The sequence below is a fragment of the Symphalangus syndactylus genome, chromosome 24, assembly GCF_028878055.3.
Source record: "Symphalangus syndactylus isolate Jambi chromosome 24, NHGRI_mSymSyn1-v2.1_pri, whole genome shotgun sequence".
Lineage (NCBI taxonomy): Eukaryota > Metazoa > Chordata > Mammalia > Primates > Hylobatidae > Symphalangus > Symphalangus syndactylus.
The window spans coordinates 62545963-62573698 of NC_072446.2; the positions used below are offsets into that span (position 1 = coordinate 62545963).

A 27736-nucleotide genomic window follows, 5' to 3' on the forward strand; every position below is an offset into this window, starting at 1 on the left:
GGAGAAGATGACACTGTGAATTTTAAAAATAATTTTTCTGTTGTTAGCTTTTTAGTTGGAGAAGGAGCCTACAGATGGGCAGTAGATCATGGAATACCCTCTTGCCCTCCTAACATCATGACCACAAGTGAGTAAAAACTTAAAAAAAATTAAGCTATATGAGCATATATACCTAAAAGTATAATATTGCTTCTGTTATGACCCATGTAGTACAGATATTTATGGAAGAATACTTATATGTTGAAAGATTTGTAGTTAAAAGATACATAGAAAGTTATTTCATTTTAAACCACTTTTGTATTCCTGAGGTCTTCTCACTGCTTCTTTATGCTTTTATAAAAGTATTACTAAAAGATCCCTTTTAGAGATTGCTTAAAATAATTACTACTAATAAAACAATAATACCACCCTTCAATGAGAGAGAGACATGGAGAGAGAGAAGGAGAAGAAAATATAGGTCAATATTTAACAGTCCTTGAGCTGAGGGAAGGACTTTTTAGATACAAATGCAAGGGAAGGAAAAACAAAGGTGTGACTACATAAGAGTTAAACTGAAAAACAGTTATCACAAATATGACAAAGGGATAAATATCCTTAATCTGTGAAGAAATTTACCAAATTAAAAACAGCACAAATACAAGTAATCGCCTAATATAAAAATGATCAAAAGTCCTAAGTAGATAATATAACGTAACTGACAGGCAAATTCAAATTAAAATGAGTACATGTTAAATTTGTTCCCTTTTAACTTTTGAAAGATTTAAAACATATTACTCCTGGTAAGTGTTTGCACTTACATTGTAAGTATAAATATAAATTGGCAGAGATTTTAGAGGACAACTAAGTAGTGCAGATAAAAAGCGTTAAAAGCCTTGTTCTGCTTCTAGGAAACTGTCACTGGAGATAGACAAAAATTTATATAGAAGGGTGCTCAAGTGAGCATTATTAAGAATATACAAAATTTTGAAAAACATCTTATACCCAACACAGAGGAATATGAGTAAATAAATGATCATATATTCTTACAATAAAATGTTATGAAGTAACTAGAAATTGTTGTGAAGACTAATCTCTGATAATGATTAAATCTAATGACTTTAAAAAAAGTGAAAAATGAAGTTATAAATATGTATATGTTTGTGTATATGTCTATTTAAAAATATTTGCATAAAATGAGAAAGAAATATTAAAAACATACACTATTTTTTAAATAAAAATTTTATTTTTATCACTGAAATCTGTGAATATAATTTAAATAATCAAATGAAAAAGTGAGGATTAACTCCAAGGAAACCAAGTTAGTTAAATAGGGTATAATTAGCCAGGTGTGGTCGTGCACTCCTATACTCTCAGCTACTTGGGAGGTTGAGGCAGGAGAATCCTTTGAGCTTAGGAGTTTGAGGCTGCGGTGGGCTATGATTGCACCACTGTATTCCAGTTTGTGTGACAGAGCGAGACCTTGTGTCTAAAAAAAAATTAGAATGAATATTCATGTAGTGCTGAAAGTTGTAATATAGGGAGGCTAGAGGGAAGAGAAATGTGTGTGTAGCAGTAGGGCTGGAATATGAGAGTTTTAAATTCCCATGATCCCTGTCACTAATTATGTCTTACAGTCTTTCCAGTGGAACTTATTTTACAGTCCTTATATCAGGCAAACGAATTAGGTCATCTGTCAGTTCCCTTTTTTTCCCTTGGAGACAGGCCACCCGGCCCCTTCCAGTCTCGAGTCTTACTAGGCCTGCTGTGTGGCTGCCATCCTGGACTGTGCCTTGCTTCACCTTGTGATCTCCTTCGCCTCTCTCCAGTATCAGGTTCTCTGTTTCCTGGATCTCATGTGTTTTTCTTCCTTGTTTTATTCCTTATTCAGTACATACGAGACTGAAAATCAGTTTCCCTTAGGTTTTTGAAGAAATTGTTCTGTTACTGTCTGGTTTCCAGTCTTGCTATTATTATGCAAGACTCACAAATATTGTGGTGTATTTTTTCTCTTTGGAAGGAAGCTCTTAATTCCCATGTTTTGATGATCACAATGAAGCATCTTGGGGCATTTTTTTTTAAATTCTTTATGTTGAGTGCTCATTTTGCACATTAAGTCTGGACATTTATAGCTTCAGATTTGGAGAAATTAAAAGAAAATTTTGGGATAATTTCTTCCTTCACATTTTCTGTATTTTATTTTCCTAATACCTATTTTTTAAACACTTTTAATTTTAGGGGCACATGTACAGGTTTGTTATATAGGTAAACTCATGTCACAGGGGTTTGTTGTATGGACTATTTGGTCACCCAGGTATTAAGCTAAGTACCCTTTAGTTACTTTTCCTGATCCTCTTCCCCTCTCCCACCCTTCACCCTCAGTTAGGCTCCACTGTCTTTTGTTCCTCTCTGTGTGTCCATGTGTTTCCATCATTTGGCTCCCACTTATAAGTGAGAACATGCGGTATTTGGTTTTTTGTTCCTGTGTTAGTTTGCTAAGGTTAATGGCCTCCATCTCCATCCATGCTCCTGCTAAAGACACGATCTCACTCTTTTTTATGGCTGCATAGTATTCCATGGTATATATGTACCATATTTTCTTTATTCGGTCTACCATTGATGAGCATTTAGGTTGATTCCATGTTTTTGCTGTTGTGAATAGTGCTGCAGTGAACAGATGCATGCCTGTGTCTTTATGACAGAACAACTTGTATTCCTTTGGGTATATACTCAGTAATGGGGTTGCTAGGTCAAATGGTAGTTCTGTTTTTAGCTCTTTGATGAATTACCACACTGCTTTCCACAATGGCTGAACTAATTTACACTTCCACCAGCAGTGTATAAGCACTTTTTCCCCAAAACCTCACCAGTATCTGTTATCTTTTGACTTTTTAATAATAGCCATTCTGACTGGTGTGAGATAGTATCTCATTGTGGTTTTGATTTGCAGTTCTCTAATAATCAGTGATGCTATCTTCTTTCCCACCTTAACCCCTGATAGCCACTAATATATTTTACATTTGTATAATTTTGTCATTTCAAGAATGTAATATAAATAGTATCATATAGGCTGTAACCTTTGGGTATTTGCTTTTTTTTTCCCCTCCTCACTATAACTCTCTGGAGATAACATCCAGGTTGTGTTTATCAATAGCTTGTTTTATTTTCATTCCTGAGTATTCATGGTATGGAGGTACTACCACTGTTTAGCCATTTACCCATTTATGTCTGGGTTGTTTCCAATTTTTGGCTATTATGAATAAAGCTTCTGTAAACATTCTTGTACTTTTTTTGTAGTTCTTTTTAAAATTATGGTAAAATACACATAACATAAAATTTACTATCTTAAATATTTTTAATGGTATAGTTCAGTAGCTTTAAATATTTCCTTATTGTTACGGAACTAACACTACATAGAACCCTCTTCATCTCGTAACACCAAAACTGTACCCATTAAACAGTAACTCCCCATGTCCCTTCCATTTAGTCCCTGGCTAGTTCATTTTTGTCTCTATGAATTCTGTGTACTTGTCCTTTTGTAATTGGCTTATTTCACTTAGCATGACTTCTTCAAGGTTCATCCATGTTGTAGCATGTGTCAGAATTTCTTTTTAAGGCCGAATAATATTTCATTGTATGTATATACCACATTTTGTTTATCTACTCATCCGCTGATGAATACATGGGTTACACTACCTTTTGGCTGTCATGCATAATGCTACTGTGAACATGGCTATACAAATATCTGTTTGAGTCCCTGCTGTCCATTTTTTTTGGGTACCCCGAAATGGAATTGCTGGATCACATGGGTTATTCTATTTTTATTTTTTGAGAAGCCACCATATTGTCTGTTTTCCATAGTGGCTGCACCATTTCATGTTCTATCAACAGTGCACCAGGGTTCCAGTTTCTCCATACCCTTACCAATACTTGTTCTTTCCTTTACTTTTTAAAAAATAGTTGGCATCCTAATGGCTGTGAGTTGGTATTTCATTGTGATTTTGATTTGCATTTCCATAATGATTATGCTGTTAAAATGTCTTTTCATGTGCTTATTGGCCATTTTTATATCTTTCTTAGAGAAATATATATCCTAGTCCTTTGCCTGTTTTTCAATCAGGGTTTTTCTTGTTGAGATATAGGAATTCTTCATGTGTTCTGGATATTAACACTTATCAGATATGACTTGCAAATATCTTATCCCATTCCACGAGTTGCCTTTTCACTCCTTTATGTCTTTCACTCCATTGTGTCTTTTAAATTTTCATCTAATTTTTTTCTTTTATTGTCTGTGTTTTGGTGTTACGTCCAACCTTTCCGCTATGTTGTTTTCTAAGAGATTTATAGTTTTAGCTCTTACACTTAGGTCTTTGATCCATTTTGAATTAATTTTTGTATATGGTATAAAGTGGGGGTCTAACTACATTCTTTTGCATGTGGTTATCTAATCTTTCAAACACAGTTTGTTGAAGACTGTTGTTTCCCTATTGAATGGTGCTAGTACCCTCGTCAAATCATTGACCATACATGTGAGAGTTTATTTCTGAACTCTTTAATGTATTGTATTTTTCCGTGTAATGGCCTTTATGCCATTTCCATATTGGGTTTTTTTTTTTTTTTTTTTTGAGGTGGAGTCTTACTCTGTTGCCCAGGCTGGAGTGCAACGGTGCGATCCTCTGCTCACTGCAACCTCTGCTTCCCGGGCTCAAACAATTCTCTTGCCACAGCCTCCTGTGTAGCTGGGATTACAGGTGCCCACCACTACACCTGGCTAATTTTTTTTTGTATTTTTAGTAGAGATGAGGTTTCACCATGTTGGCCAGGCTGGTTTTGAACTCCTGACTTCAAATGATTCACCTGCTTTGGCCTCCAAAGTGCTGGGATTACAGGTGTGAGCCAACACGCCCGGCCTCCATACTGTTTTGATTGCTGTAGCTTTGCAGTAAGTTTTGAAATTAGGAAGTGAGACTTCCTACTGTTTTTTTGTTTCCAAGATTGTTTTGATTATTTAGTGTCCCTTTAGATTGTATATGAATTGTAGGATTGATATTTCTATTTCTTAAAAAAAAACAACAAAACACTATTGGGATTTTGTTAGGGATTACACTGAATCTGTAGATTGCTTTAAGTAGTACTGACATCTTAACAATATTAAAGCTTCCAATTCATGAACATGGGTGTCTTTTCATTATTAACGTCTTTAATTTCTTTCAGCAATGTTTTGTAGTTTTCAGCATACAAGTCTTTTGCCTCCTTGATTTTAGTTTTTTTCTAAGCATTTTATACTTTTCGATGCTATTGTAAATGGGATTGCTTTCTTAATTTCTTTTTAAATTGTTCATTGTTAATTTATAGAAATGCAACTGATTTTTGAGTGTTGATTTTGTATCCTACAACTTTGCTGAATTTATTAGTTCTGGTGGGTTTGTGTGTTTGTGTCACGGGGCGGGTTGGAGATCTTTAGGATGTTCCAAGTATAAGATCAAGTCATAATTTTATTTCCTCCTTTCCAGTTTGAATGCCTTTTACCTCTTTTCCTTACCTAATTGCCTTGGCTAGGACTTCCAGTACTTCTAGGACTTCTAGTTCTAGTACTTCTAATATTAGGTTTGGACTTCTAGTACTAGAAGTGGTGAAAGTACATATCCTTGTCATGTTTCTGATTTTAGGGGAAAAGCTTTCAGTCTTTCACCATAGATATGATGTTAGCTGTGGGCTTTTCACATTTTGCCTTTTTATGTAGTTTCTTTCTATTTCTAGTTTGGTGTTTTTACTATGAAAGAATTTTTAATTTTGTAACATGAGTATTTGTGCATCAATTTATGATCATGCTGGGTGGGGTGGCTCATGCCTATAATCCCAGCACTTTGGGAGGCTGAGGCGGGAGGATCACTTGAGGCCAGAAGTTCAAGACCAGCCTGGGCAACATAGTGAGGCCCTGTCTCTGTAAAAAAAAAAAAAAAGATCATATGGCTTTTTCCCTTCATCCTGTTAATGTTGGTGTGTAACATTGATTTTCATATGTTTTTTGTTTTTTGTTTTTTTTTTTTTGAGACGGAGTCTTTCTCTGTCCCCCAGGCTGGAGTGCGGTGGTGCGATCTTGGCTCACCGCAACCTCCACCTCCTGGGTTCACGCCATTCTCCTGCCTCAGCCTCCCGAGTAGGTGGGATCACAGGCGCCTGCCAACACGCCCGGCTAATTTTTTTGTATTTTTTTTTTAGTAGAGACGGGGTTTCACCGTGTTAGCCAGGATGGTCTCGATCTCCTGACCTCATGATCCACCCGCCTCGGCCTCCCAAAGTGCTGGGATTACAGGCTTGAGCCACCGTGCCCGGCCGATTTTCATATGTTGAACGACCTTTGCTTCTTAGGAATAAACTGCACTTTGTCATAGTGTATTATCCTTTTAATATGCTGCTGCATTTGGTTTGGCAGTATTTTGTTGAGGAATTTTGCATCAACGTTCATAAGGGGTATTGGTTGATAGCTTTCTTATGGTGTCTTTGTATGGTTTTGGTATTAGGATAATGCTGGCCTCATAGAATGACTTTGGAAGTGTTTCCTCTTTGTTAATGTTTTTGGTATTGTTTAAATGTTTGGTAGAATGCTCCAGTGAAGTCATGAAGTCTGGGAATTTTTTTTTCGCCAGGAGAGTTTGGATCATTGATTCAATCTCCTTACTAGTTATGGGTTAATTTAAATTTTCTATTTCTTCATGATGCAGTCTTGTAGGTTTTGTGTTATTGGACTTCGTTAATTTCATTTAGGTCATTCAATATTTGGGTACACAATTTTTCATAGAACTCTATTTATATGTGTGTGTACATATATATGCATATATACCTTGTCTCAAAAAAAATTATATCTCTATATACATATATATGTGTGTGTGTGTTGTGTATGTGTATACGTGTGCATGTATGTGTGTGTATATATGTGTATATACACCTATTTGTGTGTATATATGTGTATATACACCTATGTGTGTGTGTATATATGTGTATACACATACACATGTGATACAGCTCTATCTCAACCCTCTTTTGCAAAATTGTATCTTTTCCCATTGTCTGTCTCAAAACAGACTGATAGTGTTTTAATGCTTTAATACATAGGTGTATATATACACACACATACATACACACGTATACACATACACAACACACACACACACACACACATATATATGTATATAGAGATATAATTTTTTTTTTTTTTTTGAAGCAAGGTCTTGCTCTTGACCAGGCTGGAGTGTAGTGGCGCAAACATGGCTCACTGCAACCTTGACTTCCCAGACTAAGACGATCCATGCCACCATGCTTGGCTAATTTTTGTATTTTTTATAGAGACAGGGTTTCACCATGTTGCCCAGGCTGGTCTTGAACTCCTGTATTCAAGTGATTCACCCACATTGGTTTCCCAAAGTGCTGGGATTACAGGCATGAGCCACTGTGCCTGGCCTATAATACTTTTTATTTTTGAAGAATTAGTAGTAATGTCCCCACTTTGATTTCTGATTATAGTAATTTGTCTTTTGTTTTCTTAGTTAATCTAGCTAAAGATCTTAAATTTTGTTGATGTTTTCCATGAACGAACTTTTGGTTTTATTTGTTTTTCTCTATTTTTTTGGTATTATCTATTTTATTTATCTCCACTCTGATCTTTATTTCCTTTGTTCTGCTAGCTTTGGGTTTAATTCTTCTTTTACTAGTTCCTTAAGTTTTAAAGCTAGGTTGTTGTTTGAAATCTTCCATCTTTTTTAATGTGTTTATAGCCATAAAATTTTCCCTTCATGAGGCTTTTGATGCACTTCGTAAGTTTCAGTGTATTAATTTTTCTTCTCATCCAAGGATTTTCTAATTCCTTTGTGATTTCTTTCTGTATTTTAGTTTTCACAATTTGTGCATTTTGCAGTTTTCTTCTACCTTGATTTCTAACTCCATCCTATTGTAGTTGGAGAAGATACATTGTACAATACCTATCTTTTACAATCTATTGAGATTTGATTTGTGCTCACACACAAATGGGACATTTTGGAAAAATATCCCAAGTGAACTTGAGAAGAATGTGAATTCTGTTGTTGAATAGAGTGTTCTGTTTCTATCTTTTAGATCTATTTGGTTTATTGTATTCTCTTTTCATTTTCTTTTGTGTATATTGTCTTGCTATTTTTTTTGTGGTTACGATGGGGATTACATTTAACATTCTAAAATTATAACACTCTAATTTGAATTTAGACCAGCTTAACTTCAATAACAAATAAAAATTCTGTTCTTATACAGCTCTATCTCAACCCTCTTTTGCAAAATTGTATCTTTTCCCATTGTCTGTCTCAAAACAGACTGATAGTGTTTTAATGCTTTAATTTCTTAAATCATGTAGAAAATAAGCTAGGCATGGTGGCTCATGCCTGTAATTCCAGCACTTTGGGAGGCTGATGCAGGTGAATCACCTGAGCTCAGGAGTTTGAGACGAGTCTGGCCAACATGGTGAAACCCCGTCTCCACTAAAAATACAAAAAATTAGCCAGGTGTGGTGGCACATGCCTGTAATCCCTGCTACTTGGGAGGCCGAGGCAAGTGAATCGCTTGAACCTGGGAGGCAGGGGTTGTAGTGAGCCCAGATTGTGCCACTGCACGCCAGCTTGGGTGGCAGAGCGAGACTCTGTCTCAAAAATAAATAAATAAGGGTCTGGCGCGGTGGCTTAAGCCTGTAATCCTAGCACTTTGGGAGGCCGAGGTGGGCAGATCACGAGGTCAGGAGTCCGAGACCATCCTGGCCAACATAGTGAAACCCTGTCTCTACTAAAAATACAAAAAAATTAGCAGAGCGTGGTGGCAGGCGCCTGTAGTCCCAGCTACTCGGGAGGCTGAGGCAGGAGAATGGCGTGAACCTGGGAGGTGGAGCTTGCCATGAGCCGAGATGGTGCCACTGCACTCCAGCCTGGGGGACAGAGCCAGACTCTGTCTCAAAAAAAAAAAAATAAATAAAATAAATAAATAAATAAAATAAAATCACGTGGAAAACAAAAAACATAGTTAGAAACCAAAATTACAATAAGACTAGCTTTTATAGTTGTCCATGTATTTATCTTTATCAGAGATCATTATTTATTTACAGGTTTGAGTTCTGCCTAAGGTTCTTTCATTTTAACCGGAAGGATTTCCTTCAGCATTTCTTGCAGGGTAGGTCCAGCAAAAATGAACTATCTCAGTTTTTGTTTACTTGAGAGTATTTTAATTTGCCCCTCATATTTGAAGGACCGTTTGGCCACATCCAGGGTTCTTGGTTGATGCTTTTGTTGTTTCAGCACTTTGAATATATCAACCCACTGTTTCTGGCTTCCAAAGTTTCTGATGAGAAATCTGCTTATAATTTTATTGAGGATCCCTAGTAGGTGATAATCTGCTTTTCAAGATTCTCTCTTTGTCTTTGGCCTTTGACAATTTGATTATAATGTGCCTTGGTATGGATCTCTCAGTTTTCCTACTTGGAGTTCCTTGAGCTTCTTGGGTGTTTATATCTTGGGTGTTCATATCTTTCATCAAATTTGGCAAGTTTTCAGCTATTATTTCTTCAAGTTAACCATCTTCGCTTTCTCTCTTTCTTTTCCTTCTGGGACTGTACAGTGTGTATATTTGTAAATCTATGCAAGGGCCCCATGAGACCAAAAGTTTCTCAAAGATAGTTTTCTTTCCCCACCTCTTTCGAATACTTTGTTCTTTCTTTTTCTCTACCTTTTCCCTGTTTTCTCCCCCCACCTTCTCTTGGTCTCATGCTCTGCTATAATCCAGGACAATATTGCCTGCATGCATTTGCTTTTGAGATAGAGGGATTAATGGACTTAGTTATGGATTAGCATTACTCTAAGAGAATTAGCCCTTTAAATTCCCAGTTTATTGTGGGGAATGTCTCCTATAAAACTCTCTACTCTTAATGGGCTCTGGGCTTGACATATCCCTCTCCTTGATGCCATTTAGTCAAAGGCAAGTGTGCTCGTGTTGGCAAATGTTCACAGTGCAATAATACCTTTAGTCCTCAGTTTACCCAAGAATTTAGCTTAGTACTTGTAAGGTTTTGAATGCTTTTAAGGTGGTATTTTAAATATTTTACCCAACACTTTTAGGAATATTCTGTGGATAATTACTCTGAATAACTTAGTCTGCCATTATCAGAAAATTTCAGTAACTTCGTCAGTGTTATGTTCCAGTTTGTAATTTCTCTTATCAGCTGGATCTAATTGGCTGTTAAAATTTGTATATCAAGTTTTAAAATTTTGATTATTTATTTATGGATTGAAGCTCTATTTGTTCTTCAATTCAGCCTGGTCAGTTTATCATCTTGCTGCTTAATCCTATTTTTGATATCTTTCTTTTCTTTCTCTGAACATAAACGTGTGTTATATTCTGTATCTGATTATTCAAGTATCTGAAATTTTTGCAGGTCAGGTTATGCTTTCTGATATTTGGCTGGCTTTTATTCTTGGTAGTTTATCTCTTATGTGTTTTATGAATTTTCCTTTTAAAACTATGAGCACATGTTGATTGAAACATGGGAGTTCTTTGAGGTCTGGGTAAGTTAAGGCCAGTTTGTTTTTCCGGGGAGTATTTGCATTTGTGTTTGGAGGCCCTTTGAAGCACTGTTGATCACTTTTTTACCCTGGGGTCTCACAGGTAATAAGAATTCTACTCAAGGCCTATCTAAATGCCCTCATTAGTCATGAAATTTCTAGGGAGATGTTTCCTCTTTACATCTAGAACCAAAGCTGAGATTTGCAAGTTTTCTGGTTTAAAAAATGTTTTATTTTTTATTTTTTAATTTTTTTAATTTTTTTATTATTATACTTTAGGTTTTAGGGTACATGTGCACAATGTGCAGGTTTGTTACATCTGTATCAATGTGCCATGTTGTTTGGCTGCACCCATTAACTCATCATTTAGCATTAGGTATATCTCCTAATGCTGTCCCTCCCCCCTCCCCCCACCCCACAACAGTCCCTGGAGTGTGATGTTCCCCTTGCTGTGTCCATGAGTTCTCATTGTTCAATTCCCACCTATGAGTGAGAACATGCGGTGTTTGGTTTTTTGTCCTTGTGATAGTTTACTGAGAATGATGTTTTTCAGTTTCCAAAGGGCTAATATCCAGAATCTACAATGAACTCAAACAAATTTACAAGAAAAAAACAACCCCATCAAAAAGTGGGCAAAGGACATGAACAGACACTTCTCAAAAGAAGACATTTATGCAGCCAAAAAACACATGAAAAAATGCTCATCATCACTGGCCATCAGAGAAATGCAAATCAAAACCACAGTGAGATACCATCTCACACCAGTTAGAATGGCCATCATTAAAAAGTCAGGAAACAACAGGTGCTGGAGAGGATGTGGAGAAATAGGAACACTTTTACACTGTTGGTGGGACTGTAAACCAGTTCAACCATTGTGGAAGTCAGTGTGGCAATTCCTCAGGGATCTAGAACTAGAAATCCCATTTGACCCAGCCATCCCATTACTGGGTATATACCCAAAGGACTATAAATCATGCTGCTATAAAGACACATGCACACGTATGTTTATTGCGGCACTATTCCCAATAGCAAAGAGTTGGAACCAACCCAAATGTCCAACTAAAAAATGTTTTATTTACTTTTTATTGTTTTTTGGTCCCTGGTGGCTTTTTTCTCATTCTCCCGTTCACTGGGCATATCAACCATTGAGACTTTCTCCTTTCTTTGTGGATAATCTCCAGTGTGTTTTCTCATACTGCATTGTGCCCAAGTTTCAGCTCTTACCTCCTTTGCGCAGAGAGCTTTAAAACCACAGTTGGAGGAGGCTTGCATCAACAGATGCCCTGAGAGTAGTGTCTACCTTCAGGACTCCTTTGTTTCTTTGGGTTTGACCTTTTTCTTAATTTTAAAATCTTAGTTTATTTCTCTTATTCTCCTGCAATCCCTGTATACACTGAAAAGACTTTTTAAACCCTTAATGTAACATACTGAAGGATTTTCTTCTGGGAAGGCTCTTCAGATATCTCATTTGACCTATTGCCCTAATATTTCTTAAATGTTATATTTAATGTTTTTTATTTTTATTTTATAGGATTCAGTTTAGCTGCATTTAAAAGAAACAAGAGGAAACTAGAGCTGGCAGAAAGGGTGGAAACAGATTTTATTCAACTAAAGAAAAGAAGACAATCAAGTGAAAAGGTCAGGTGGTGTTTGAAATATTCAAATTAATGTATCATAATGATATATCTTCTGCATTTAGATACAAGCTTTAGGACAGTACAATTCAGTAGAAATAGAATGTGTGTCACATATGTACTTTAAAGTTTTTTAGTAGCTACATTAAAAAATGTGTTCATAATATTAGGCTCATAAAAGAGAAAAAGAAAGTAGAAAGAAACAAGGGAAATTAATTTTAATATATTTTATTTAAACCAGTGGATCTAAAATATAACTTTGAAATATGATCAGGGAAAAAATATTAATGAGCTATTTTACATTATCATTTTTAGTATTAAGTCTTCAGAACCAGTTTGAATTTTCCACATCTCAATTATAACACTAAATTTTTATTAGATATATTTGATCTGTATTTATATTTCATAAAAATTTACTGTGAAATAGCAAATTTACATACCAAGTTATTACAGGTATACTTAAATCTTTCTAATAGTTTAATATATCAGAAATTAATTAAAATTTTATAAAATTAAAAATTCAGCTTTCCATTTGTCCTTGCCTCATTTTGATTTCTGAATAGCTACATTTGGCTTGTGGCTACTGTTTTGGTTCTTACAGCTCCAGATAGTGATTCTTAACATGACTGTTTAGGGAGTAGAGTGTAAGTATAAGAAAATATACATATTGTATTCAGATGTTTAGGGATAGAAAGAAGTTGAAAACTACAACATTCTTGCTCAGCCTGTGGCTTAGGGATTTCTTAGCATACAGCTCATGATGGGTGTCCCAGGTCACATGGTCATGTGATGTACCTTAGCATTCATCAATATTCTTTATTGTTTAGTTCTTCTGTAATGGCTTATATACTGTTTTGTCTTTTGCGTCATAGTTTTATATGGTTTACCTCTGTATAAATGCATAATACATCATCCTTTGTAGTGATAGATATTTTCTTGGTGTGTTGCCACGAGACAATCAGTTTGGTACAAACCTTTTTAATTTTCTGCCCGCAAAGAGTAAGAATTTAGAAGGCAGATGAACAAATTAATAAGTAGATCTTGATATGATGGTGGATAGCCTATTTCTTGGGTTTCTGCATCGGATGTGATGTGTGGGTGAATGAATTTAGGACTTTTTTGCCTTTTTAAAAATTCATGATAGGCCAGGTGCAGTGGCTGATGCCTGTAATCACAGTACTTTGGGAGGCCGAGGTGGGTGGATTACTAGAGCCCAGGAGTTGAGACCATCATGGGCAACAAGGAAAACCCCATCTGTACAAAAATGTAGCTGGATGTGGTGGTGCACACCTGTACTCCCAGCTACTCAGGAGGCTGAGGCAGGAGAATCACCCGAGTCTGGGGTGTCAAGGCTGCAGTGAGCCGTCATCATGTCACTGTGCTGTAGCCTGGGTGATGGAGTGAGACCCCGTCTCAAAACAGAAACAAAAACAAAAACATTGTAATAAAATTTGCGTAGAGTAAATGATTTAATCAGTTTTTATAAACATATATGCCCATGTAAACCACACACCTATCAAGATATAGAATACTTCCAGTTCTTTCATGCTGCTTTCCAGTTAGTCTCCAACTTATAGGCAGCCACTGTTCTGATTTTTATTATAGTAAATGCTTTTTCTTGCTCTGAACGTTATATAAATGGAATCATACAGAATGTACTCTTTTCTGTTTGGCTTCTTTCACAAAAAGCTTTTATTAGACGTTGTATCACTGATTTATTCTTTTTTATTACTGTTTAATATTTCCTAATATAAGTACACATTAATTTGTTTATCCGTTTTCCTGTTGATGGACATTTGATTTTTTTTCCAGTTTTTTTTACTATTACAAATAAAGCTGCTGTGAAATTCTCATACCGTTCTTTTTGTGGAGATCAGGTTAGGATTTGTATGTATAGAAGTTTCACTGCATCTCATAGAGAGTATCTTCAGCCGGAATTATTCAAGTAGTTCAGTTTTCCATTCAGGAAATGGTACTGAACTGGGCAGTAAGAAAATAATGGTGAACAAGATGGAGGAAGCTCATGCTCTAATGCCACCTTACATTTTAGCAGAAAGAGACATATTAGCATATAATTAAGATAGTTATTCTGGTAACTGTTATGAAGGAAAAAAAGAAGAACAAAATGACGTGATGTAGAGTAACTTGGATGTGAGAGTCTGAATGAAGCCTTTATTAAATAGAATGATCAACGGAGACCCCTATGAGGAGATAACATTTGAGGTGACATCTAAAAAATGAGTGCCTTTTATGAAGACTCAGTGGAAGAGTGTTCCAGGCAGAATGAGCTGCATGTGCAGAGGCCCTGTGGGAGTTTGGCGTATTACAGGAATGGAGAGAGAGAGTCAGTGTGCCCAAATCAGTGAGCAAGGGGTGAATGTATGAGATGAAGCTGGAGAAGTTGGTATGGGCTAGCTCCTTTAGGACCTGGTAGATCATGGCAAGGAGTTTGAATTTTATTCAAGAATTTTATTTATTTTATTCTTGAATTTTATTCAAGAATAATGGCTAGCCATTGAAGAGTTTAAAGTAGGGAAACAGTGCTTTCTCATTCACATTTTGCAAAGTTCTCCATGGGCTACTACTGAATAATCAGTCCAAGGGGGAGGTAAGAATAGAAGTTGGGAGACTAGTTACAAAGTCATTACAGTTTGGAGATTATGGCACTTTGGACTGTGGGTGATAGGGATGGAGATGACGATAAGTGAATATATCCAGAAAATATTTTGAGGATTTCTAGAAAGACAATATTGATGCCAATAGTTATTGGCAAGAAAGAGAGAGGAATTAAGGGTTTTAGCTGAGCAGAGGATTTAAGGGTTTTAGCTGAGCAGTTGGATATTTCCATTTACTAAAAGAGTAGAGCTGGGGAAATAGGGCTTTCTGGTGGTAGAAGTAGGCAGTGGAAATCAGTAACTTTCTTAACCCATCTCCAACTTAATGGGCTCAGATTGACCAATGCTTTCCATTTTCACCATAAAACCTATTACTTGACGCCAATGGCATCTTAAATACCCAAAGCTAATAGAATACCTTTTGGTGTACCATCTGCCTCTGTTCCTTTCATTTGAATTATATGCCACCAAGATCCTCATTATGCTTGCTGTGAATCAAGGGGTAATTTCGATTTTCAAGTCTTTATTACTTAAGAAAGACATTTTGTAAGGCTAAGGCTGCCATAGATAGTGATTCCTCTGATGGATCTAGGCAAGGTAAATTGAAAACCTTCTGGAAAGGACTCACTATTCTAGATGCCATTATGTATATTCGTGATTCATGGGAGAAAGTCAAAATGTCAACATTCATAGGCGTTTGGAAGAAATGGATTCCAAGCCTCATGGATGACTTTGAGGGATTCAGGACTTCAGTGGAGGAAGTCGCTGTGGATGTGGTGGAAATAGCAAGAGAACTAGAATTAGAAGTAGGGCCTGAAGATGTGGCTTGAATTGCTACAATCTCATGATAGAACTTTACAGGTGAAGAGTTGCTTCTTGTGGATAAATAAAGTGATTTATTGAGATAGAATCTACTCTTGATGAAGATGCTGAAAGTATTGTTGAAATGAGAAACGATTTAGAATTTTTTTTTTTTTTTTTTTTAGAGAGAGTCTTGCTCTGTTGCTCAGGCTGGAGTGCAGTGGCACGATCTTGGCTCACTGCAACTTCCGCCTCACAGGTTCAAGCGATTCTCCTGCCTCAGCCTCCTGAGCAGCTGAGACTACAGGCACCCGCCACCACGCCTGGCTAATTTTTGTAATTTTAGTAGAGATGGGGTTTCATCATGTTGGCCAGGCTGATCTGGAACTCCTGACCTCAGGTGATCCACCCACCTTGGTCTCCTAAAGTGCTGGGATTACAGGCATGAGCCACTGTGCCCAGCCAGGATTTAAAATATTAGGTAAGCTTATTAATAAAGCAACAGCAGGGTTTGAGAGTTGAATCCAGTTTTGAAAGAAGTTCTGTGGGTAAAATGCTGTCAAGTAACATCATGTACTACCGAGAAATCTTTGGTGAAAGGAAGGGTCGTTCGATGTGATAAACTTCATTATTAGTTTGTTGTAAGAAGTTGCCACAGCCATCTCATGTATGAGCAACTGCCACCCTGATTAGTCAGCAGCCATCAACATTGGGTCAAGGCCCTCCACCAGCCACAAGGTGATGACTTGCTTGCTAAAGGGTCAGATGAGTAACACTTTTTAGCAATACATTATTTTAAAGTTAAGGTATGCACATTTTTTTAAACATAATGCTATTTTACACTTAATAGACTACAGTAAAGTGTAAACATAACTTTTATGTGCACTCGGAAACCAAAATATTTGTTTGACTCACTTTATTGTAATATTTGCTCTATTGTGGTGGTCTGGAACCAAACCTGCAATATTTCCAAGTTATGCCTGTAATTTAAAGTGTGAAAAAAAACTAGATAAATTTAGAATTTTTTTTATTGCATTGATTTTTTTTCTTTTAAAGTAATCAATTATACAAACATTATCACAGTACAAGTAGAAATACAAATTAAAGCCAGAAGAATTTATTCTGCTTGGTATTCTACCTCTATAAATTAGAGCGCTCCTGTTTTCTTTAGTCTTTGACCATTTATACTTACATTTGATTAGTTTAAAATAAGAATTATTAATCCATGGAATGCTTTTGGCTGCAAACAGTGGAAAACCTGACTGTGGTTTAAGAAATGCGTATTTGTCCCCTTGTTCTCTGGCCCTTAGCCACATAGTAATAAGTTTGGAGGTGGTTGGTTGCTGGCATTAGTTTAGGTTTCTGACGATGCTAGGGCTAACATATCTGGTATTCTCTTGGGCCTTTTTCTTATACCTTTTGCCTCATGGATGTGATATGGCTCCTGAAATTTTAGATGTCACATCTGCATTCAAGGTGAGAGTAAGGCAGGATGGCAAAGAGGGAGAAGTGCCAGATGTATGTTCCTTTTTTATCTGGGATACAAAATGTTTCTGGAATCCCCCTCAATAAACTTCTCCTTAGTAGTTGAGAAAGGGTACAATTCAGTCACATGGCTATTTCCAGCTGCAAAGGAGCCTAGGAAATTGGGTGAGTTGTCATAATTACCATCTCATAGTTCATGGCTTGAGGATAGACACATTGTCTTCCCAAACAAAATAGCAGTTTTATTGTCAATGGTAGTGGCTATTTGGTAGGTCATTTACAGTATATAGCATTAATGGAGATAGGTTTTTATAATCTCCTTCCCCATAATTAACACATCCCTTGTTAATACAAAGTAATATTGAGCTAAATAGCTAGTCTATACATAAATTGAATAAAACATATTTTATCTCTGCTTTTAGGATGTATAGATTTTAAGATAAAATACTTTAAAATGAGGAACATAAATTCCTAGTAATTATCCATTCTTGGTAATTGGCATCTTTGTTTCATCCTTGCTTATTTTTTTTGTTATTTAGAGGGAAGACATGATGGGGAAGGAAAAGATGACTATTTACCTATAGTATTATATATATATATATATATATATATATATATATATATATATAAAAATATAGTATTATATTGTGAAATAAAAATACTATAATATAGTGTTATATTGTGAAATAAAAATAGTAGTCCTTAAGTTCTGTTCTACTTCACTCTCTGGGTAGACCTGTCTCTTCTGGATTTTTCTTTTATCTCTTATTTTTATGGTATACAGACAGTCCGTACTTTGCATGGTAGGGCTGGACCAGAAAGTGACCACGGAAGGTGAAACCATGCAGAGTGATCTTAATGGCGTACATTTAGCTTGTTCCATGACCTTTAAATATTTTTGTCAAAGCGTTAAAAACTCTTGGTGGAGAACAGTGGCTCACAGCTGTCATCCCAGTGCTTTGGGAGGCTGAGGCAAGAGGATCACTTGAGGCTAGGAGTTTTGAGACCAGCCTGGATAACATAGCAAGACCCTGTCTCTCTATATGTAAATACAAAAGAAAAACTAGCTGGGCATGGTGGCATGCACCTGTAGTCCCCATTACTCAGGATGCTGAGGTGGGAGGATAGCTTGAGCTCAGGAGTTTGAGGTTACAGTGAGCCATGATCATGCTACTGCACTCCAGTCTGGGCAACAGAGTGAGACTCTGTCTCAAAAAGAGGAAAAAAGAAAAACAGAAAGAAAAACCCAGAAAACTCTTTCACTGTTGGTTATAAATGTGTATGGAAACAGAAAAAAGTAAAACCAATATTTACTTAGTACACTAAAGCATTTAGAAGCATTAACAGTGTTTTATTTAGGATAAAAATTTGTAATTTGAACAGTGCTTGCCTCCTCAGCATGTAACTTATGATATCACACGAACATCTTTTCTATGTGTTGGTGAATTTTCATACTCCTTTCTAATTTTGGATCAGCTTTCAACATTCTACCCTTTGCTCTTTCAGTGTCACCACATAGCTGCCAGTCTTCCTTTAGTGTGAAATTTTTGCCAATGTCACTTCCTCTGGGACATCTTCATCCTTTTTGTCCCAACTCCACTCCTTGATAAGATCCTCTTTACTAAGTTCCTCTGTCTGTATATCTAGAGCCTTAATGGCAGCAGTGTCAGACATGCCCGTGGTCACTTATTTCTCGTATAGCTTCATTTATCTTTCATTTGAATTTCATTTCCAGCATTATCACTTTTTTTGTTTTTGTTTTTGTTTTTCCTTCACTTTGTTCTGCAAATTCATCACTTAGAGACAAAGAGGCAACGTTTCCACCTGCTGTCTATGCACAGTGACACATCACTGACAGACTTTCAAAGAATGTCATGATTGGTCACTGATCATGATGTGCATCACTGATGTTTGCAGTGGTTTGTGAACCAAGGAGGTGGCGGGGGAGTTTATATTTCATGCAGTTACTCAGAGTTAATATACCATGGTAACTGAAATTTGAACCATGTTGTCGAGGGACTGTTGTGATTTAAATAAACTCTGGTAATTGAAATTTATATTTATTAGGCAAAGCAAGGACTATTTTTCTGTCAAATAACCTGGACTGTTTGTCCTGTGATGTTTCCTTCAATCTGAGTTTTGCTCATTGTATACACACAGTACAGTTCAGCATGTTCCTGTATCTTCCATAATTTCTGCAAATGGACATCTGGATCTCCCCTTAGAAAATTGCCATGGCCTCTCATTGTTGGAATACTTATCAGTAAGTTCGTGTGGTGTATGTGATGAAGTGATTACCTGTTTTAAATGTATTGTTTGCTTTGTTTTGACACACAAAAAAGTAGTTAGTTGTATTGTTTACTAATCTTTATCCTATTTGGAAGAGGAAACCTTACTTTTGGAATGAAGTGTTTAACTCATTAACTCATTGGCCAATTGCTGTACTTGGCTTATGCTACAGAACTGACTGGGTTGCTACATGACTGAGAGTTACTTGCTAAAAGAGGAGACCCTCATATTGGGAAAACAAACTGACTGAATGCATGGCATAATCTAGATTTCATAAATATCAGTTTCAAACAGCCAGCCCTGGATATGACTGGAAGGGACTCTTAGAGTATTAAAAGAGGTTGGGGGTATTGTTTGATCTCAACATTTTTGATGTTTCAAGCCTTTTTTTTCCTTTCTCTTCATTTTTCACAAGCATATTGTTGAAATAGTTTCCATCTCTTTTTCTTTAATAACAGATTTTACAGTTGAATGTACATAATTATTTGCCTCCTCCCATGACTTTTACAAAGTAATTTAAGGTTTTAATTAATTTCATTGGTGTTTAGGTAAAACAGTACTTACATGGGATAGTGAAATGAAAGTTAATCAGACATTTTCCATTGTGTGAATGAATATCTTTCATTCTTTGATTTTTAATAAAGAAGTTCAGATAATTTTGCAATGCTTTTGGTGCTTTCATACAATGTTGTATGTTCAAAACCACTCTAAAGAGATGCTACAACTTTTAATTTTGTGTTCTTTAGCCACCACATAGGGACATCAAATTGGCCACATGTTTCAGAAAGGAAATGTTGGGCCTTGCTTTGTACCCTTCATATAAATATATTCTATTCTTTTGAAGTATATTGTGGGTAACATTTTTCCCTTTTATCCACCATCTTGAAATTATTATGTAAACGCTTAACTGTATCATACTAAATCATTGTAGTTTTTGGGTGAGAGGTAGGCTAAGATCAAAGAAAATAGATGCACAAAAAACAACATGTTTTCCTCAGATCGTTCCATTTGTACTTGTCTGTGCTTGCCAGAAGAGGAGACCCTCACATTAGAAAAACAAACTGAGTGAATGCATGGCATAATCTAGATTCCATAAATATAAGTTTCAAACAGCCAGCCCTGGATATGACTGGAAGGGACTCTTAGAGTATTAAGAGTGCAGGGAAAGGAGTAATTAGTCTTCTCTAGAAATTGACTTTGCATGGTCTGGAGTTTTGTCATATTGCTCAAGAAGTTGATTAGTTTATGAATATATGAGTAAACTGAAGTAGGAAACTTCTTTGACTTATCTTTTACATAAAGAGATACACTTCATGTATTTTTTAAAAATAAAACCGAAAACTCATTCTGTGAAATGATTGTCTTGTATTTGAAATTATTATTTTTTAGTTGTAGGTAGTATACGAAAATTACATTTGCCTCACATAAGACTATCTTGATTACTGGATGAGCCTACGGATTTTACATGTAAATCATTAGATAGGTCAGTAACTTAATTAATGTCTTATTGGATCACCCCCATCCCATACATTTATTTAGGTTATAAAGCCTGATGATTGGCATTTGTTTTCAGTATAACTTAATGAGGATTTTCTAAATGTTTATGGCTTATAGTACTTTATGCCAATCATCAATATTTGAGTCTAAAACTTTCGACCTTTGATGACTGGACAATTGCAGTGTGTGTGTGTGTGTGTGTGTGTGTGTGTGTATTCCTGATTTAGGAAAAGCTTCTAACTTAGCATATAAAGATTCAATACCTAGTAGATTGAGTTTCTTCCCAGTCTTCCTTAAATCCACACCAAGCTATACCTTAAATCTATGTTGTTATAAGTAAGATGAAATTGAGGCAAGAAGGCAATGTTAAGAAATCTTAACTACTGTTTTTATTTTGTAATGGAAGTAACCTGTGATTTGTCAGAATATTTGTTATAAGTTGACATCAGATATTGTCAGCCTTGTAAATTCTTCCTAAATTTTGAGTATTTAATAGCTCTGTAGAGACTTAAAATATCTAGTATTTAACGGAATCAATGGAGAGGGAAAAAAGGAACATTTCTTAACGTTATCATTGGAATAGTCCCAGCTGATCTTGTGTATAATATCAAGTCACCACCTTGTAGCTTTCCTAATAGGAAATATCTCCAGTGAATGGAATCTCACTGGGACTACAGATAGAAGCCTTCATATCTGGGAATTGGCTTAGATGCTGGTGTTAAGAACATCAGATTCCAAGTTTAAATATCTCTCCATGTGATATCATATGATATCACCATACACCAGTGACCTGATTTGCCCTATCATAGACATGGTGATGCTGACACATGTATAGCTAATAAGACAGCAGAATAAATGAGTGCATTAAAAAAACCAAATGTGTGTGTACACACACACACACCCATACACACACACACACACACACACCCATTACAAGGGTATTTTAAGATCACAAGACAAGAAAGAACCAGTGCTTAATTAGGTTGATGGAAAACTATCTGTAACTTTTTAAAGGCTTGGTTCAGCTGTCTCTTCTCTAATCAGCTTAGAATATTTTAAATGCATAGTCAGGTCCCAGGAACTATTTGAAATGCAAGACTTGAGGCTGGAATTACTTGAGGAGTGGAGGGAATAGGGTAAGGTGAGAGACGGTGTATAAAGGGTTAAGAGTTGTGTCTAGGTCTACCATAAGCCAGTCCAGAGACTTGGGGCAAACATGGAACCTCTCTAGACTTTAGTTTCCTCAGCAGTAAAGTCTCGTTGAACTAGGTAATTACCATGGTCTTTTTTAGCTTGGTAATACTCTTATTACATATTCATTGTCAACATGGAGTATGTCCAAACTTCCTTGATTCTCTTATTAAGGAATTCTTTATTCTAGTGGATCCTAAACCTGGCTGATCATTAGATTCATCTGGGGACTTTTAAAACTGCAGATTCTTAGGCTCTGCTCTAAACATACCGAATCATAATCTGCAGGAATGGGTAAGCTATTGGGCCGGTATTTGAGATCATTGCTTGTTCTTCCTAATATGTCACAGTGGGCTTAGAAAAGCACCCATTGCTTAAACAAACATGGAACATTTTAGATGAACTGGGATCATATGATTGAATTCAGTTAATGACTTCATGCCCAGCATCACTCATTTAGCTTTCCTCCAGGTAGTCTAGAACTCCCTTCTTGGAGTTGCAGCTCTTCCTCTTTGCTTCCAGGGTTTGCCTCAGGGTCACTTTCATTGTTCACAGTCAAGCCTTCACCAGGCAGCCAATTCTCTCAAGTCAGGCTCCTTGCTCTTTATGTTCCCCTGCCCAGCAGAGCACCTGACACATTAGCAGCTATTTAATGAAGGTTTGTTTGAATGGATGAATCTCTATGTATTTTTCCATTTCCTTTTTTATGTCCCAACCTGTTCCAGTTGCCTGTTTTCTCCTGCCTGTTACACATTTTCACTTGTTTGACCCATCACAGTCTAACTCAGCATGTTTAGAATCATGCTCCACTCACTCTCCTGGATGATTGCACTAGCTTCCTGCCTATCTGCCCACAACTGCCTTGCCCTTTCAGTCATTTCTCTGCCCAGCATTCTTGGAGTTTTCTAAAAGTACAGTTTGATTTTGTCATGCTCTTGCTTGAACCCTTAATTCACTTCCAGCTGCTCTTAAGAATAAAGTATAGGCTCCCCACCAGAGCCCCCAGGACCCTATGGGAGCAGACATGGCTGGCTGTCTTTCCAATCTTTAGCCATGTCACTCTGGGTCACATTGTCAAGATTCTTCCTGTGCCAAGGTCTTCACACCTGTGATTCCAGATCCAGGGAATGTTGCCTGTCTCCTTCCTTCTTCTCTCTCTTTAAGCTATTGTTCTACTCCAATTGTCTCTCTGTCCTTATTAGTGTGGTTATTTGATGTCTTTATCTTCCAGTAGAATGAGGTTCCAGGAGGACAGTTATTGTATGTCTTATTTACCATGGTTTCTCAGCTTGACATATAATAAATGCTCAATAAACATTTAATGAATACATGCACTACTTTTTTTTTTTTCTTGTTTCTTTTTAGTAGATTTACTAGCAGTAAGCCTTTGTCTTTTCACCCTCAGTGGCTGGACTGTTGCAGTATCTTCATGCCTGGCTTCTTTGCCTCTAGTCCTGCTCCATTCCGTTTTAATTCTGTGTGCTTTGGGAAGATACATTTCCTTAAAAACACCTGCATTGGTTTTGTCTCTCTCCTGGAAGAAACTTTAATAGAATCTTTACTCTCTGTGGGTTAAAACCCAAACTTTTAAGCTGAATTTTATAAACCCTCTTGAAACCTAGCTACAAGCTACTTTTCCATTATCTTCCTTCTGGAATTATCCTTTTTTCTCACCAAATATATTTCTCTTTTCAGTTTTATTTGCTGAGAGTTCTCAAATCTAAGTTTTTGTTCATATTCCTTCCCTTAATGGGATAAGCAATAATTCATAATGGAATATTAGCTACTTTGCTTCCTGAAAATTCTAATTCAACTCTTCCTTTATGAGCTAGCTCCAATACCATGCAGATCAAATTTCTTTCTTCTAGTTGGCACAGATGATAGGTACTTAACAAATGTTAATTGAATTGAATTATCTGCTTTACACATTTGCCATTTTGAGGTTGGTGTATTTGGTTATTTTGTTTGTGTGTGTCCATAAAAGCATGAGCATTTTGTTACTTTATCCTTATCACAGTCCCTAGAAATAGTGCCTTTACTCAGTTGACATTACTAATTTAAGCATCTACAGCTGATGATTTGAATATTAATTTTGAAAGAGAAAACCCATATAATGGTATTTCCTCTTAATATTAAATTTTGCAGTCTTTCAGTAGGTTTAAAATCTATTATTTAAGGGCTTCAAACATGCATTAGTCTAAAAACTATGCTTGTTTTAACAATAAGCTTGTATTTGGGGAAATAAAGAAAAGGGATAGGTTATCTGAAGTATTGCCAAATAATATTATTATGCTCACTCAACATTATAGAGATGTAAGATAATATGTAAGTAAGGGAGGGAAATGGAATGTTGAAAAATAATAGCTTGAAACAGCCCACAATCTCCACTGGCCATTCCAAAGAGGTGAGTCAGGAAGTGCCCACAAGGGGGCGTGCTCATCTAGAGAAACTTGACCAAGTGCCTTTCCTGTTAACGCAGGTAAAACTGCCTGTTTACAAATGAACTTCTAGACCATGTCTTCCCCACACCGCCAAGAAAAAGAATGGAGCCTCATCACAGCAAGAATTCCTATCCATTTGGTAGCACATGTTTATTTTGGATGTGTGATTTTCCAGGGGGGCTAGGGGACTTACAGAATGGAAATAAGGATTACCTCGTGAGCTCAGGCGAGTTTATGAAGCTTGTGATTGTGCCTTTTTTTGGCTGTGCTAAGAGCATTTTTATTTTGTAAGCATTGTCGTCTTTTCTGTGAAGAAGTGTTGAGGTTTGTAAAATATCCTTTTTGGATTATTAGCCCAAGAAACAGGCAGTACTCTATTTTCACTGCTTCATCAGTTTGTGTAGCTTGAGGAACTACCAGCTAGTCATTTGGAGAAGTGCATGGGCTTTGATTGGTGTTTTTTTCCACCAGAAGTCATGCCTTCTTGCAGTCTTTAATTTTTCTTTTCCAGTCCTTTTTTTTTTTTAACCTATGGCCTCAACGTTATCACCAACAAACATTTATTGAATACTATTTATGTACAGGCTTTTAAATAGATCTTAGAGAATGAATAGAGGATATGGCACCTAGTCCCTGCCCATTATGTATTTGATCCGAAGGAATTAAACAATAAAAAGAAATCATGCCATTTGGTATGTGTTAGAAGAACAAAATCGTCAGTGAGAGCCACAGGAATTAACTGGATGGAGAAATCACTCTAAGCTCTGCTAAGTTTCACATGGCAGCCTTAATGGAATTGGAGGAATTTAAGCTGGATGTTGGATAAAGGGTCAGACTTATATGTCTGGGTAGAAAGAAAGATAAAAGTCCTGGGTTCAGAGGCCTGCAAATGGATGAGTTTGGTTGCACCGCAGGTTTTCTGCAGGACAGTGGTTTCAAACTCAGATGCCAAGGGTGCCAGGCAGGTAGGCAGCCTAAATGTGTGAGACAGGTCTAGAGAGGTAGACAAGTAGAAGAGAGTGGGGCTGACTGGCCATGCGTGTTCCGTTGTAAGGTATTTAAAAAAAAATGTGTAACACCAAACTACACTTTGCTAGTCAAACCAAACGCTGGTTTTGGCAGCTTGTAATTCCTGGTGGGGGAATGTCAGTTGATAAAGTTAAACTCTCTGCAGAATTTAGCAAAGTAAAATAGGCCATAGAGGAATTATGACCATAGCTAGAGTCCCCCCGGATGTCATGCTACTTTTATTTGTATAATCGTACTTCTGATCAAATGAGGGGGATATTTTGAAATATGTATGAATGGCCCATCCTTGTGGCTATTTGAACTAAACACAGGCTTTGGGTATTTAGAGTCTCTGAAAACATGACTGAGATTAACTTGAATGACATTCGATTTTCTAGGATATGGCACTATCATAATTTAGGTTATATTTTATATCCTAGAATATACTTAACTCCTTTCCTACTCAATTCTTTATCTTTACTTTCTAATAAGATCTATTGAGGAACAAAAGGATAAAGAGTATATAGGTACTATTTCTTTCTTTTTGCTTTTCAATATGCTTATCTTTAATTGTTATGTATTTGTGATTTTGAATAACAGTTTCTATTTTTGTGGGTATATTCATAATTATATGGCCATTTGGTGATATGCGTAGATATGCTGTACTTAAAAAATCTCATGTTAAGTAAAGTAACTTATTACTGTATTAAGTCAGTGTTAAATATGGTTCTACAGTCTGGAAAGGGTTGAATTTAAATCCAAGTTAAGTGGCCCATCCCAATTGTTACGGTGTTTCATTGACAGGAATAGAATCCAGATTGTCCATGTTACCTTCCAGTCCTTTATCTGTTATTCCCCACTGCTTTAAGACTCAGTTTAAAGGCTGGCAGAGCTCTCCTATTTAAAAGGGAAAGTGTAATTTTATCCAGAGAAGATAAATATGTGCCCTAAAATGAAAGAAAGACTAGAGGTCCAGACCATAGCCAGGTGTTTTTGGAAAGAGCCAAATTGGACAACTAAATTGGAAAAGGTTGCTTGCATTTATAAAGGAGATTTCCTTGCTATTTATTAATAATTAGCAAGGTCTTAGCTTGTCTAGCTTTGTATTTTTAAATCTGCCCAGTAATGAATTCATATCCTATTAGTCAGCATGTTAGTAGCATGTTGAGTTGTTTTTGTCTTTTAAGTATTAATACTATGTGGTACACATGCCTCTATGAAGTAAAACTACGAAATAATCTTGGTTCTCTTCTTCTCTCTTGAATATATTTCTGAGAGAGTGGTGACTGATTACAGTGAAGGATGACCAGCTCTCCAGTGGGAAAAACAAAGTTAGATCTAAAGTGTAGTATGGGCATTGCTTGTTCTCACTTTCAGGAAATCAGGAAAGTTTGGAGTAAAACAGAACTGAATTAGTAAAAAATGAGAAAAGTGTGAGCCAGTACCAAATGACCTCATAGGATGGGAGGGCAGTAAAGAATTTTTTCAAAAAGGAAACACTGAATATAGGAATATGGGACGAATATCAAGAAATATAATTTTTTTACAGATAAAGTGAGAGGCTTAATGTTCGATGGTTTTAGTCTTAGAAGTTTGTTTTGAACAATAGACTAAAGGGCACGCAAAACTTCCAGAAATAAGGATTACTCCCATATTATGAGAAATGGGTGTGGATTTCGGTTTGGTTATTATGGGGACCAGCCAAATATTTCATGGCAGTTGTTAAAGGATGTGCTTTTGGGAACAAACTCATTTAAGAGTGATGTGCAAAATGGTACATTAGGGAAGATCTAAATATGAAATAGAAATGTGAGGTAATAGAAAACTGCTTTAGATAAGCTGAGTTTGGATCACGTGTGCAGGTTTGTTACATATGTATCCATGTGCCATGTTGGTGTGCTGCACCTATTAACTCGTTAATTAGCATTAGGTGTATCTCCTAATGCTATCCCTCCCCCCACCCCCAACCCCACAACAATCCCCAGAGTGTAATGTTCCCCTTCCTGTGTCCATGTGTTCTCATTGTTCAATTCCCACCTATGAGTGAGAACATGCGGTGTTTGGTTTTTTGTCCTTGCGATAGTTTACTGAGAATGATGATTTCCAGTTTCATCCATGTCCCTACAAGGGACATGAACTCATCCTTTTTTATGGCTGCATAGTATTCCATGGTGTATATGTGCCACATTTTCTTAATCCAGTCTATCGTTGTTGGACATTTGGGTTGG

General features: G+C 36.5%; 1 protein-coding gene across 8 annotated transcripts in view; it reads left to right on the plus strand.

Moving 5' to 3' along the window:
* Nucleotides 1–27736, plus strand: part of TASP1 (taspase 1) — a 259013-nt gene that overhangs the window by 73215 nt on the left and 158062 nt on the right. For 7 of the 8 annotated variants that reach the window (XR_008654458.2, XM_055265078.2, XM_055265079.2 and 4 more), the window contains 2 exons: nt 48–127; nt 12079–12185. The exons of the other annotated variant lie outside the window; for it this stretch is intronic. Coding sequence is in view for 6 of the 7 variants with exons in the window: in XM_055265078.2 (XP_055121053.1) it covers nt 48–127; nt 12079–12185 (187 nt within the window). In the remaining variant the exon portion in view is untranslated. The remainder of the gene's footprint in view (nt 1–47; nt 128–12078; nt 12186–27736) is intronic. 8 annotated transcript variants of the gene reach the window in all.